Source organism: Anoplolepis gracilipes, chromosome 1 (genome assembly GCF_047496725.1).
Source record: "Anoplolepis gracilipes chromosome 1, ASM4749672v1, whole genome shotgun sequence".
Taxonomy (NCBI): Eukaryota; Metazoa; Arthropoda; class Insecta; order Hymenoptera; family Formicidae; genus Anoplolepis; species Anoplolepis gracilipes.
The window spans coordinates 16,586,793-16,601,674 of record NC_132970.1 but is presented as its reverse complement, the minus strand read 5'-3'; the positions used below and the strand labels follow the sequence as shown (position 1 = coordinate 16,601,674).

Genomic DNA, 14,882 nt, shown 5'->3' with positions numbered 1-14,882 from the left:
CCATATCCTGCATATTAGTTAGTATCCTGCACCGTAGTTAGGATCTAAAATATTTCTTATAGAGGAATGTCAAGATAGATGAAAAAAATAAATTTTATACAAGTATTCAATAACAAAGCGGTAATGACTAATTTCTATTATCGACGCAAATCAAGGTACCCTCAAGGTCTGAAAAATAACGTTTTACGTAACATATTTATATTTTGTTGATATGTTTTTCGGGTCTAAAGCCCGTGACATAGGTATACATATGATAGAAACAAAGACACGTGGAAAGTGAGGCACGTGAAACTTTGTAAAACCTTTGATTATTTAGCATATAGATATGGGATATTATTAGGTTTATATGACCAAGTTATTGGATGCTCCGATTGGCTATCGAATAGCAAATTTTTTAAGCCCCTATCAAGCATTCTAAAAATTCTCTAATAAATGACCAATCGAAATGTTTAACCAACTTTTTACTTAACACACAAAAAATAAATAATGCCAAGTATCGCGCGATATTTAATGTCGCAATAATTGTATGAAACGCTTTACTTGCTATCATTTTTTTTTAAATTCTATTTGCGTTTAACATTAATAATATTTTTATACGCAGCTAGATTTTCACATGTTATTCTCGATTAATTTAACACGAATTCACGTGTACATTGTAAGTAAAAAAATATTCAATACATGTAACACAAGAGTATGTTATCGCCTTATCTTCACAACCGGTTTATGCTGATTCATTCGAATTCTTTTTAACGCAAAAGAGAACTCTGTAAAGTTATCGGAAAGCAGTAATACATTACTAGTGAAAGCGTACACACGTATGCTAGGAAGATATAGCCGCTTGCCAAATTTAATACAGCTGTTGAAGCAGGTGCAATTTTGGTAAGCTCAATTTTCCGATACTAAAAATAATACTCGAATGAAAACTCTTTAGATCAATCATTGCGCCACTTTATTGCCAAGAAATTATTTATTCGTGTATTCCAGTAATATTTATGTATATATACATGATCTTAATTTTGAATTTTATAATTGTTTTAATTTATAAACAGCACGATGAGTTTACCGAGTATTTTGGTTACTAGCAGTGCAACACCGACATCCGGTATTGATTTGCTTCGAACAAAGTAAGTTTGAATATTTATAAAATATATATATATATATGTACAATATATATCATTTATTATTATTTTTATTATATAAGATGCAATGTCACTATCATGCCAAATATCGTAAACACTCGAGAAGAACTGTTACAAGCTTTACCTGGATACGATGCTGTCTTTCTCGCTGGCAAGAATAAAGTCAACAGCGAATTTCTGGATGTTGCTGGTAAAGCAATGCTATAATATTTTCTATTTTAGTTTCTCATGACCAATTCCAGTACTTATTAATTCATTTTTAAATATATTTATCTAAATTTTTCAAAGTGAAAATTCAAATTTAACTAAAAAACAAAATCTAGCTTAATGGTAATTTCGGAAATATTCTGAATATAAACAAATACGGGGTGATCATTGTTGAAAGAGAAGCAAAAAAAAATCAGAAGAATTAAGTTGTGATTTTATCGAGCTAGAAATTCACAATATATTGATTCTCCAATCTTTCAGGCCCAAATTTAAAAGTCGTATCGACAATGTCAGCCGGTTACGATCACCTGGATGTCCCAGAAATTAAACGGAGAGGAATCAAGGTCGGGAACACACCGATGGTGTTGTCGGCTGCAGTTGCGGAGATAACTGTGCTTTTAATGTTATCCGCAGCGAAACGCGCCCATGAAGGTCGCACGTTGCTGGAGAAGTGATTAATATTTTCTCTTTTTATATTATAATTTATAAAATTGACATCGAAATCTCTCAACATGAAAAATTCGATATAAAAGTTTAATCCACTATTCAATTTAAAATTCTATTTTTAAATATTTTCTGTAGAATTAAAAATTATATATAACGCACTAATATAGATGATAAAATCTAATCAAGGGATCAAGTACAAACCGGACCGCAGTGGTTATTGGGATTGGAAATACGAGGTTCGACAGTCGGCATCTTTGGTTTAGGAAATATTGGTCAAACGATCGTTAAACGATTAAAGGGATTTGAAGTAGAACGCTTTATCTATACCGGACATTCGCGCAAGAAAGCAGGTACACACATATACAGCACACATACAGACACTTCAAAAGCCAGTTATAATCAATTAAATGTCTCACATATCTATATTTTTTATCCGATATCTACAAAAACTTTAGCATGCCATTTTTTATGTTCTTTATCTACAATTTTATTTTGTATCCATAAAATAAAAAGATTTATATAAAGATAAGATTTTCGCTCATTATGTACGTAAATTAAATAGATTTTCAATAATTGCCGAATAATTATATCGAAATAAATCTCTAATATAGGTATTGTTTAATGAAAATCTCTTCGCCGTTTATTTGAGAATATAAATTTAAAGAAAAGAATATTATTCAGAGAAATCTTTTCAGACATCTTTAAAATAAATAATATATAATTACTACATAATTAATATCATATAATTATATAATTAACTTTAAAATAAATGTTAATAATATGATTCACAGGCGATGAACTTGGGGCAACGTTTGTGTCTTTTGACGACCTTTTGGAGCAGAGCGACTTCCTCGTGGTCGCAGCTCCCCTGACCAACGAAACCAGAGGAATTTTCAATGACAGTGCTTTCGATAAAATGAAAAAAACTGCCGTCTTCGTGAATATAGCTCGCGGTCAAATTGTCAATACCGATTCGCTTGTAAGAGCCCTTCGTAATAAGAAGATATTCGCTGCCGGATTAGACGTTACTGATCCGGAACCACTACCAGCAGATCATGAACTTTTAAAGCTACCTAATGCTGGTAATTATTGTACTTTATTATTTCTTTTTCGCCCTTTTAATCAGTTATTATGAGATTGTTAAAAAAAGCGGCTTAAACTATTAAAAGAGACTTTTGAGAAGACTAAAATGAGATGTACATCATCTAAAACCTTAAGAAACTAAGTTTCTAAGAATTCTATAATTTCAAAGCCGATGTAATATGATATAGAATTATATAATTTATATTGTCTGTATAATTTGTATATATATGGAGTATATATTATATATTATCAGTTTTTGTCTAATTGCAGAAATTATACCACATTTGGGCAGCGCAACAGTTAGAACCCGCAACGACATGTCTACAATTGCAGCACAAAACATTCTTAATGCTCTCGAGGGCAAGCCTTTAGTTTATTCCTTATAATACATTTTTCTTGTATGATTTTGTCTATATATATTTATTCAGTTAAAAATACAACACATTACTCATCATATATAATTTAATTCTTATCTAGCAGACACCGAGTCCAATTTTTTCCATAACAACAATAAATATAGGCAAAAGTACAATGTGTATCTAAAACACATTTCTAATGCTCATGTACGAACAAAAGAAATATTTTGTGTGAAATAGAGAACAAATATCATTTATACTTTGCCTATATTTTTTCTTTAATAAAAAATATAACATGCTTGCATCTTTATTCAATAAATAAAAGTAAGATATACTACATGAATTTAAATTGATTCAATATTCACCATGATGGTTGATCAATTTATGTAATTGTAAGAATAATATCTTCTTCTTCTTATGTTTCGATTGCACAAATATGATAAATCTTATAATCTTAAATAATCTCACAATTTCATTATTCATAATCACTAACTACACTAAATACATTAAATACACTATTTAGGTGGTTAAGTAAATATTTTTATTGATATAAAATTAATTTTCCAAATATTCTTAAATATCTTTTGCTTATTAAATTCAATTATTTAGTTCATTATTACATTGGAATGATTCTATAAAAGATGCTGTATAGAATATCCTCACAAAAATTGTATACTATTACTGCTATATATTTAAATGTTTCTTAAAGTTTTATACAAAGATTTTTCTCAAACTTATTATCTATCAATTTTCAGAACGTTTTTCTTAATGTTTTATTTATTAAGTAGTTGAATATCATAAATTGACAAGTTATAGCAAATAACAGTATTTTATAGTAAAAAAAAGAAAAGAGAAAAAAGTGCATATTTTCTTTGAATTAATTATTAACATTTTAACTTCAAAAGTATCTCTGAAGTTCTCAAAAGAACTTTTCTGTAGAGAAGCATATTATTTTAAGATATTATATATATATACAATAACATTTTATTTCTTTCTCTCTCACGCATATAAAATGTACTTTTCAGTATTATAAAAAAGCGCAAACATTTAGAAACAAAACAGACTTGTTATCCTTGAAAAAATAGCTTAATGCAAGATCAATAATGTTCATTCACATTTACAACAGTACATAGATTTGAGATCCACGCTCAACATTTATCACCCATAATGGACAACAGGTAACCATCAGGCTTCCACTACTGCATTTTTTAAACTACATAGAATAGGATCAATCTTATTTTCCAACGATAATATATGACCAGTGTTGCAATTATGACTAGCAATAAAACTAACAACCAGTGGTAACTTATTCATCTGGACTACCTGAGAATGGATTTAAAAAACGTCTTAAGTTTTTCAATATCCAAATGATAAGTAAAGAATCATGTGAAACAAAATTATGTTTATAAAAATAAAATCTACAGAATAATTTATATAATTTATATAAGTTTTCAATTATTAATTACATAAAAAAAATTAAATATTTTATGCATTATTTTATCAAATAATATAAACTATTTCCACTAATGTATTTACTAATAAGTATCCTTTTAATATTTTATAATTTTTCTGATTGTTTTCAAGCAAAATTTTATATATGAACATAAATACTTTTATAATTTGTATAATTATTGTGTATATATATATATATATATATATATATATATATATATATATATATATGTATTTACCTGATAATTACTGTACATGCATATAATAGTTTTGTTTTTTCCAAGACCCAATTTACTTCCTTGATCTGTAGCCATTCCACAAGTAGATAAGAAACTAGCTCTTGTGGCTAATTCTGGGACCTTTTCATCAGCTACAGATATAACAGGTACTCCATCTCTGTCTGTAATTAATATGCTGTGCAGACCTTCCACATTGCTTAATAATTCATAGAGAAACTTTTTCAATTCCTAAAAACAAAAAAGCATCCAAGTAATTTGAGAAATCTGATAATTAACTAATTGTAATATGTAACTTACTTCAATTGTCATATCAATAGAATAATGTCGAGTAAAGAAAATGTTAACAAAGGTGTATTTCACATTTTGTGTTAAATATACACAAGAAAACAATTTGAAATACAAAACATCTCTCGCATAAATAATTCATTTACTGATTTTAATATTTTTATACAATGAAAAAAAATTTAAAATACGCTTTATTTTTATTGTAAAACTTAAGGATAAAAAGAATTATAAAAGTATTTATTAATTTGTTCCCATACGTGCATAATCGATAAAATTTCTTTTTTTTACCGCATTATTAAAAAGTAATACGAATTTTTGTTGATGTATAAAAAAGGTATATTTTTTACGTGATTTAGAACAAAACACACATAACCTTAAATGCAAGAGATTACATTTTTCTCTGCAAAAAAATTCAACTTACAACTGTCATTTTTTTCACGAAGGTCGAATTAAACGACAAGTAATCGAAAGAATTTATTTTCTTCAGACGCGTACGTCGATGTTGAGCGTTATCATCTGTTTTTTGTTGATAACCGTATCGCGTTGTGACTAAAGATGCGTTTGCGCATGTGCAATCATGCTATGACGTTTTCGTAAGGTCTGTTCGTGTTTCATATTCTACCTTTGTCAAAATCTCGGCTTTCTCCCTCTCTCTTTCTCTCTATCGTAACAAATATGATCCATAGATTTGTTATACTTTTTTATTACTATTTATTTTTTACTTGCAGTTCCCAGAATGTTCTGTTTTTAATAACATTTAATTGAAATCTTTATTTCTTTTTTTACGTTTTTTTGTTTTACTAGAACATTTTAAGCGCGCGCTAAAATACATAGGTTTATCATATGCAATACATACATATATAATATATGTATCTTTCTTTTGTCTCTCTTTTTTTCTTCTTCGTTTTCTTTAATTTTTTTTAACTTTTTTTAATTTAATTTTTTTACAAATTGTCACACAAACTGTCAAAATTTGACAGCTGTAGACGACACGTGCGAAACAAGTCGCAATAAAGCACTTGACAACGGGACAGCGAGACAACCAATCAACATCGCGGAAAAGCGATGATGATTATCAATGGGCGGATTCAGCGGACTCAACAGTTTAAAGGTGCCTTTTCATGCTGACGCTCATTTTCAGCGTCAAAACACGCGACATCACGTGACCAAAAATAAAAATACCAATTCGTCAATTTTGATCACGTGATCTGTTTAGACGCCAAAAATGAGCGTCGAGCGTCAGCATGAAAAGGTACCTTAATAGTTATTTAGTAGCAATCGAACGTGATTGGCTCTTACTTTTAGAACCAACAAAGTTCTAAAAGTAAGAACCAATCACGTTCGATTGCTACTAAGTAGCTACTAAGCTGTTGAGTCCGCTGAATCCGCCAACACTCCAGTTTTCAAAATGGCGTAAACCAGAGTGTAAACATTAGATATTACTCCTTTGGAGTTGGTTAAATATAAACTTTATTAGTCTTAGTTGTAAAGGCAGAAAAAATAATTGAACATAAATGAAAGAAAAAGAAACAATGTAGATGTAAATGTCTGCGAGATAACTCTCAAAGTTGGAAGCATAAACAAAAATAGACGTTACTCTTAATAAAAGGCTCAGGCAAAATTAAACGAATGTGCAACGATGATAATCCGAAAAAAGATATGGCCACGTTCTATCGGCGATCTGCTGTCGATGATCTTCGTGTTGGTCATAGTGCCTCTGATGTACTGGTTCGGATTGTGGATAGTGCTACCGACATTATACAATAATGAGATTCTACTGTACTCTCTCCATTTCGTCCTTGGTAATTTCATCATGTTAAACATCGTAGGTAATTTCACGTACACGGTGCTGTGCGACACCAGCACCAAGAGGTGTATAGTGCCCGTAAGCACGGCGAGAGCCGCGGACGGCTGGAGGCTGTGCGCCGTCTGCGAGTGCCTGTCACCGCCGCGATCCTGGCACTGCAACACCTGTGACATTTGCATCCTCAAGCGGGATCACCACTGCGTGTTCACTGGATGTTGCGTCGGCTATCACAATCACAGATACTTCGTCATGTTTCTGTCTTATCTGTTCCTCGGCGCGGCGTACGCCTTCTTCTACGGCAGCTTCTTCATCTGGAGCAGAACGTCCTTCGAGTTTCCGATGTCTATCATTAAAATGGTCTTTCCCGTGGCCATCTTCTTCTTCGGCTTTGACAGTTCTATCGATCAGTTCTACCTGTTGCTGTACGTCGTGTCAGCAGTGGGTACTCTGTACACTGGAGTATTGTTTATTTATCATGTTAATTTGATTCTCAGAGGCGTCGTGAGTAATGAGAGCAATAAGAAAGATTTTACGTATGATATAGGTTGGAAAGACAATGTTAGAGAGGTGTTTGGAGAACGATGGTATTTAGCATGGCTACTTCCTTATGTTAAATCACAGTTACCTCATGATGGAGTCTCGTGGCATCACTTGTGTTCAAAGAAAGATTGAGTGCTATACAATTCTTCTAAAATGTGTTTGAATAGAATGTGTCAATGTACGAGCATTTATTAAAAACGTCAAAGGTAACTTTAATGACTGAGATAGTAAAAATTAATTCTACTATTGAATAGATCACTTTTTTAACCAAAAATTATTAAAGGTTACTATTTATCTCGCTATACTTTTAAATGTATATCATATATATTGAACTGTTCTTTATAACTATTGTAAATAAGATTTATATCAGTAAGTAATGGATAATATTACATTATTTTATTAAATTGCACACACAGACCATTACATAATTCTTTCACACTACATCTAAAGCTCTATATACATATTGAGATTCTGTAATATAAATATTACTTGTTACCTCTCTTTTGTGTGTGTGTATTTTTTTAAATTAAATAAATATAAAAAGAACTTTTAAGTTTGTTTTTGTTTTCTTTAATTATTATCTAGTTTTATTATTTGATAAGAGAGGAAACTCTAATCTTCACATTCATAAGAGTGAAATATATTATTACTGTGTTTAAACACAGAAGGAATATATATTCGATTGTACATTGGATTTTATGAAATATATTGATTATTACTGTGTTTAAACACAGAAGGAATATATATTCGATTGTACATTGGATTTTATGAAATATATTGATTATTACTGTGTTTAAATACAGAAACAATATATATTTAATTGTATATTATATTTTATTATAAAAATCTGTATAAGAAAGATGATAGCTTAGAATATATATCAGTAAAGAAGTAATTTCTTCTTGGCAGCCTTATATTTACACGAAAACGAAATATTATCCATGAAAGATTGACTTTCCTCCAAATATTAGACATATCGAAATCACAAATCACATTTTTTTTATATAATCTCTGTAATTATTTAAATGTAATTACGGTAAACTGGTCAAAGATTAATCTTTATATAATCCAATATTTTGAACGTTTAATATTTAATTGCACATCAACATGGTTTCTCTTTTTTTCTTGAACATCTAACAGTTTACCCTAAACAGTATAAACTTGTAAATGTATAAAAGTAATAGTATAAAAATATAAAAGGAAAGTGCAGACAAATGTTTCTGGAAGCTACAAGCTATTATATAAAATAGGAAAATAAGAGTTCTGTTACATTTGTCTTTTTTTCTTGTATATCCTGTGGTAATTAATTAGTTTTATTATTTTTATACTGTTTAAGGTTTAATATGTATAATATATAATTGCAATATATAATTATACAATTTCGATAAAGAGTCAGCCGTGACACTCATTGTGTGTCAAGTAAAAAGAACTATCCACATTTTACAATCTTTGATGATATAGGATTTTATGACAATTATAAATATACTATTTTAATACGTGTCAAACAACGTGGCAAGATTATTATTATTATGTATGTGTGGATCTCCTTGTTTCATGAAAAACTTCATTTTATAACAGTGAATGATCGACATAATCAACTGGCTCTAACTTTGACACCAATTATTTTAATCTCTGTCAATTAATCTTATTTTTATATCACTTTTGCCTTTAAAAAGCCATCAAAAAGATTTATGAAAATTTTTGGAAGATAAAGAAGGCTGCTTTATTTGATGGCAACTAGTCTGAGCATGTATCATGAAACGAGGAAATATTATATCACTATATAACATTAAATCGTGTTTCGTATATTTAAGAGAGAGACTGTATATACTTATAATTTATTCTTATTTCGTTGACTATATGTATTAGGCGTATCTTTATATTCTTGGCATTCTTTCACAAGGCAAACTTAAACAATCATAGGAATCATAGTAAAGAACAATCATGGTAAAAAAATATCTTTGGACGAGACGAGAAGATTAAAAAATAAATTATTATAAAGATTATTATTAAGATCGATTTTGCAATATTTTAGTTCTTATCCAAAAGTCGTGAAAACGAAATATATGAGAGGCATTATTTCGATTTTTGTTTGAAAAAATATTGTTTTGTTACTATTTTTAACTATAGATTTTTTTTACCAATATCCCATTGTGAAATAATCATTATAATTGAAGCATATCACAACCTGAAAATGTGTGCCTTACCGGTTTTTTAAATTAGAATTGAGATGAGCTAAATAATGTTTACTGGTCCAGAAATATTGCACGACGACGATTATGCGTAGCACAAAGTGTGTAAGGAAGAAAAGATCATACTTTGGGCAACAGACTAATGTGGCTCTTCTTCTTACTTCTCTTAACAGCAAACTTAATGCATACTAGTACAAGTATCGCTGCTGAAGTAACGTATAACACTACACAGATGCTGATGTCGAATACATTTAAGTCCCAGCCGAAAGCGGTGGTGTGTTTCTCCTTGGCGAGTCTCTCCAATCTAACTCTTGAACCATTGCCCACATTGATCGTGCTGACATCGCTATCGTAGTTACTAATCCCGTCATATTTGATGCTGCTGTAGCTATACTTGGTTCTCAGATATTGCAGAACTTCTTCTTCATTCCAACTGCCGTTAACATATTTGCATGTAGGGCAATGCTCAGCCGCCGGGTACTGTATTTTTTTGTGTTTGGGATCCTCTGTAGCATCACCCGACAATCGAGCATTCACCTCATTATGTGCCCGCCACAACCAGAGCACGGCCTCGTCTCTGGTACGCGTGTCGAATATCTTATTCTTGTCGGCCATCCCTACGAAATGTACAGCGCAGTCGGCACATCCGAAGAACGTTCCGATATAGCCATGCATCGCTCGCAGCACCGCCGCAGGATCTTGCAAGAAATCTGTTTGAGGAACCTTATTCGGTTCCAGCGCAAAGTTCACCGTTAACATATGAAACATGGTCCACAATCCACAGGGATATCCTCGGTATGAATTCGTACTACCCTTGCATCCTATCCACTGATGAGCCGGTGCCGAGTACACCGGCGACATTTCTTCCTCCGTTGTCTTCGCCAGCTGACTGAATTCTTCACCGGTCATGGTGGTCCTGCTCCCAACGACGTCGCGTATCACCTCTAGATATGTGTTACTACGTCGTAGAGGAAAATACGCTGTCAGTATCGCGAGGTATTTTCGTAAGGCGTCCATTTTCTCGCCGTCTATCGACGTAGTTAGGGATATCTCGTTGTTCATCGAATAACGCAATGCGTTCTCTAGATCGAGTTGGTATAAATAATCGTGAGTTTTTTTCGAATGTTGTTCTTCCTGTTCCTCACGAGACTTGACAATCTCTCCAATTGTTGTTTGTTGTACGTTCTCCGCATTTTGCACCGTATCGTGGGTCACTGTTGTACCTATCGTTTCGTCGATAGTAACTCCTCTAGCGATTACGTAATCCTTAATAGCCCGTCGCACTCCTTCTCTCGACGATACTCTCACATTAACGACTCTTTGCGACTCATTGCGCCCAAAGGCTATCAAAGTCGGAAATTTGGTAACTTTGTTCATCACGCATAATAGTTCATTATCGGAGGTTACCCTGCGTATCTGCAAGCTACTGATTCTGTGCAGATCAAGAATGACTTCCGTGCCCAAGTGGGAATCCGTATTCTCGAAAATAAAAAAAAAATACCTTACATTATTGGACGTTGTCCTCCATATATCCGTTATTTCAACGTTCCTGCAATAGATTTTTTTTTTATTTGCAATACAGTTGCAACAAACAGTCTAGGAAATAGCTATGGAAAGTTACCTGTATGGTGTAATGTTAGGCCACGTGGATCCTCGTCCTTCTTGCTGTTCCGTCTGGAGTCTGTTAATCAAATTATGCTTCACCGAATCAATGTTGTCCCCCTTTTCTATCACTAAACCTAAAGACGGTGGATGCGCATTCACGGAAAAATACTTCAACATTGGATAATGCATGATCTCGTATTCGCGACAAATTGGATTATTGTCATCCTCGGCGCAATCTATTGCCGCAACTACGACAATGTCGTTCCAAGCTGAAATAAATTTACAATTTTTTAAATCATATTTTCTTAAATATCTTTGAGAATCTTAAATCTTTTTTTTAATTATTATAATGTATTTTATAATATACAATACAAATAAAAAAAAATACAAATCTATACAAATAAAAAAATTGCCTACAAGTATTTTGACACACTTTTCTATTCTAATCAAATTCGAAACTGCTATCAAGTATGCAGTTTAACAAGTTTATTAACAATCTTTTTTCCTTAGCTGTTTACTTAACTCGCAACAGAAAACTTACAAAGAATGTCACTCGCCAGAGCTTTCCAAGTTGGCGCGAATCTATAACAAAAGCCACACCAGCTGTTGTAAAACTCAACTAGCCAACTCCTAGTGCTGCCATAAATATTTGTTTTTATGTTTGTGGCATTCAGAATTACTACATCGTCGCTGGCATTATACAAGCCTTGACCACCTATCAGATTTTTATAATGATCCTTAAAAGGTACTGCTGCACTGCAGCAGTTTATCATCAAAGTATTCAATAGCCACAATTTTAATACAATCCCAATTATATCTAGCTCCATCTTCTTTTTATACTTTTAATAATTGACATTAGAATATTATCTCCTTTTCCTGTAATTAATTAATTTTCTAAATTAAATATCCATTTTAAACTGTAGAGGCATTAATTAAATATCTTTTAACATAACTTGACATGAAAATGTTTTTAATTAATTTTTAAGTAATAAATGATTTAAAAATAATAATAAATTAAACTTAAGTAATTAATGACTATGAAAATTCGAGCACAATTAAGTGTTAGAAGAAAAAACAAAACTATATTCTTCAATTAATTTTATGTAATAATAATGCAAAATTTTGATATCAATCTTAAATATAAAAATATAAATTGAAAAAGCGTGCGAAAATAAAAACAATTTTTCTTAAAAAAACCTTAAAATTAAATTAAATTAAAATAATTATGAAAAAATGCAGTTAATAATTTTGAAGCATTATAATTATATTTTTATATTATATTTTTTTAAATATAAGTAAAAAAAGCTTTACTCCAAACCTATATATAACTTAGATATACGCGAGAAGAATTTACTCAAATAACATATAAATAAACACGTAAATTTCATAAGAGCAATACAATACTCTCGCAAATTTGATTATATTAAAAATGTAATACAATACGGACGCACAATAATACCTGCGTGTAATCTGCGCGTTATCCCGTATTTTTTTACGTATACGTCCTAGTCGATTGACACTTGACACGTCGAATGACAGTGGAACCTTCGTTGCTTCTACCCTTCTAATATTAAAAGTGTAATTTACTAATTTACATTGATTTATGCATATATACAGGATACTGATCTTTCTCATTACACAATCAAACATAACCTAAATCTGACATTCAATGACTTGTCCGACGCATAAAAATAGTAAGGTTATATCAATTAATTCTATATACGTACCTCTTATATAAGTAAAAGAAGAAAAAATTATAGATATATTACTTATGTAATATATTTATGGAAAAAGTTCTAACGATGAAAACAAACTAAGACCATAGATATATAAAATACACAGACAGAGCCTATTCCGCGATAACGTGAAGATTTACAACAAAAGAATATATGTATGTACATAGATATAAAACTACCGAGCCGAATCGAGTCTACCCGAAAGGAACCGAACAAGATCGCATTCCGATGCATTCCACTTTTGTGTCTACCTATTTTGGTCTATCTTTAAACCTCTTCTGCTAAATATATTTATATATCGACAATTTGAGTTTCAGTATTTCGAACACACTTATGGTATTAGATTTGTTACATGCATAAATTAGGAAAATGAAAATGATTACAACACATGATTACGTATTATTAAAAACGATTATAGATAGTTAAATAAGATGACATTGAAGTTATAAATGTAATCGTGATGTAATAGGGGGATTTTTAAGGTTATAAAATTTAGATTTGTCAAAGTTAAATGCAAATCGTCAAATATTACAACATAATTGAGTATTTTATATACTCGACATGTGCAGGTAACGTATTGCATGGAATTTTACTTCGATGAAATTATATATGACAATTTAGTTAAATTCTTCTGCCGAAAACAATGCTTGTTTTCAGACGATGTTAATAATTTAAATTAAATTTGAAATAATTTATTATCACACATTCAGTTGTATGTAAAAAAAAACTTTAGGCATGCAGCTTTTCTAAAACAATTGACATTGCCATGGAGGTATGATTCTAATAAGTGGACTTTATGGAGAATGTACAGAACAGAAGCAAATTATAAAACCAAAGAATATGAAGGTCGCAAATTAGTAGGGTAATAAGAAAAAGTATTAAAAGATCTTTTACAACATATTTTATTTTGTCATTCTTATTTATTTTTATTGTCATTTGCTTTTTTATATTATTTTCTAGAGAATGATATTAAATCATATTTTATATTGTAAATTATTTGTTTGAAATTTTGATATATTTATTTATTAATTAATAATAATTTTAAGTTATGGATTTTAATGCAAATTGTGCTATTAAAAATGACATTAATATAATGCAGTACTCATTATATTTAGGTTTTCAATGGAGAAAATGTATTATGTGGTTGCTGATGTAGGAAATTACAAGGACTTTATACCTTTTTGCAAGAAATCTGAAATTACTCTAAAAACTGAAGACTTCCTGAAGGCCAATCTAGTAATAGGATTCCCACCTATAAACGAAAGTTACAGTTCAAAGGTGACTATGGTGTATCCAAGAATAGTTAAAGCAGAATGTAGAGACGGTAGATTGTTCGATCACTTGAATACGCTGTGGCTTTTTAGTCCTGGGCTGAAAAACAATTCCGAAACATGTGTGATTGATTTCTCCTTGTCCTTTCAATTCAAGTCTGCTATTTATTCTCATTTTTCGAATCTATTTTTTAATGAGATTGTAAGACAGATGGAGAATGCTTTCCTCGAGGAAGCTGAAAGAAGGTATGGCAAGCCATGTTTAAAGGCAGTACAACTGCAAAGATGATTAGAACCCATTTATATAGATAATTGAATATAGATAATTTGTTTTTATATATGAATTAATAAATTTATTATTATCAAGGTGTCTTTAAAATGAGCGTATATAAATTTGTTCAAAATTTGTTTTGTTATATCAGTGGTGTAATTATAAAGGCTGATAATTTATAAAACTTAGTATCAATTCCACTTCAATAGTTTTATTAAAAATGATTTATTTTCAACTTCTCAATTTATTTTT

General features: G+C 30.7%; 5 protein-coding genes across 7 annotated transcripts; 3 read left to right on the top strand and 2 right to left on the bottom strand.

Moving 5' to 3' along the window:
• The first annotated feature begins 741 nt into the window (after positions 1 to 741).
• Positions 742 to 3,489, top strand: LOC140676552 (glyoxylate reductase/hydroxypyruvate reductase). The gene is made up of 7 exons (XM_072911722.1): positions 742 to 879; positions 1,050 to 1,124; positions 1,202 to 1,329; positions 1,608 to 1,797; positions 1,980 to 2,143; positions 2,585 to 2,875; positions 3,147 to 3,489. Exons 1-7 carry the CDS (start codon positions 818 to 820, stop codon positions 3,260 to 3,262), a joined length of 1,026 nt encoding a protein of 341 aa, XP_072767823.1. The 5' UTR covers positions 742 to 817; the 3' UTR covers positions 3,263 to 3,489.
• Positions 3,490 to 3,757: 268 nt separating this feature from the next.
• Positions 3,758 to 5,811, bottom strand: Lamtor3 (Late endosomal/lysosomal adaptor, MAPK and MTOR activator 3). Its single transcript, XM_072911747.1, has 3 exons — positions 5,630 to 5,811; positions 4,924 to 5,151; positions 3,758 to 4,555 (listed from the first exon to the last, which is right to left on the bottom strand). Exons 1-3 carry the CDS (start codon positions 5,636 to 5,638, stop codon positions 4,418 to 4,420), a joined length of 375 nt encoding a protein of 124 aa, XP_072767848.1. The 5' UTR covers positions 5,639 to 5,811; the 3' UTR covers positions 3,758 to 4,417.
• A 795-nt stretch (positions 5,812 to 6,606) lies between these two features.
• LOC140664853 (probable palmitoyltransferase ZDHHC24) lies at positions 6,607 to 11,621 on the top strand. 2 transcript variants are annotated; one of them, XM_072891656.1, is made up of 2 exons: positions 6,607 to 7,453; positions 7,560 to 11,621. In XM_072891656.1, the coding sequence occupies exons 1-2, from the start codon at positions 6,848 to 6,850 to the stop codon at positions 7,605 to 7,607; spliced, it is 654 nt and encodes a 217-aa protein (XP_072747757.1). In that variant the 5' UTR covers positions 6,607 to 6,847; the 3' UTR covers positions 7,608 to 11,621. The 2 variants fall into 2 exon arrangements, with proteins under 2 accessions (XP_072747757.1, XP_072746891.1); XM_072890790.1 differs by having other exon boundaries at positions 6,607 to 11,621.
• LOC140662727 (sulfhydryl oxidase 2) lies at positions 8,371 to 13,219 on the bottom strand. Its single transcript, XM_072890420.1, has 5 exons — positions 13,080 to 13,219; positions 12,812 to 12,916; positions 11,894 to 12,228; positions 11,369 to 11,621; positions 8,371 to 11,296 (listed from the first exon to the last, which is right to left on the bottom strand). The coding sequence occupies exons 3-5, from the start codon at positions 12,177 to 12,179 to the stop codon at positions 9,868 to 9,870; spliced, it is 1,968 nt and encodes a 655-aa protein (XP_072746521.1). The 5' UTR covers positions 12,180 to 12,228; positions 12,812 to 12,916; positions 13,080 to 13,219; the 3' UTR covers positions 8,371 to 9,867.
• Positions 13,220 to 13,376: 157 nt separating this feature from the next.
• On the top strand, positions 13,377 to 14,799 carry LOC140665907 (coenzyme Q-binding protein COQ10, mitochondrial). 2 transcript variants are annotated; one of them, XM_072893785.1, is made up of 3 exons: positions 13,377 to 13,657; positions 13,746 to 13,950; positions 14,204 to 14,799. In XM_072893785.1, exons 2-3 carry the CDS (start codon positions 13,892 to 13,894, stop codon positions 14,646 to 14,648), a joined length of 504 nt encoding a protein of 167 aa, XP_072749886.1. In that variant the 5' UTR covers positions 13,377 to 13,657; positions 13,746 to 13,891; the 3' UTR covers positions 14,649 to 14,799. The 2 variants fall into 2 exon arrangements, with proteins under 2 accessions (XP_072749886.1, XP_072749036.1); XM_072892935.1 differs by having other exon boundaries at positions 13,380 to 13,657; positions 13,822 to 13,950.
• Positions 14,800 to 14,882: the final 83 nt, after the last annotated feature.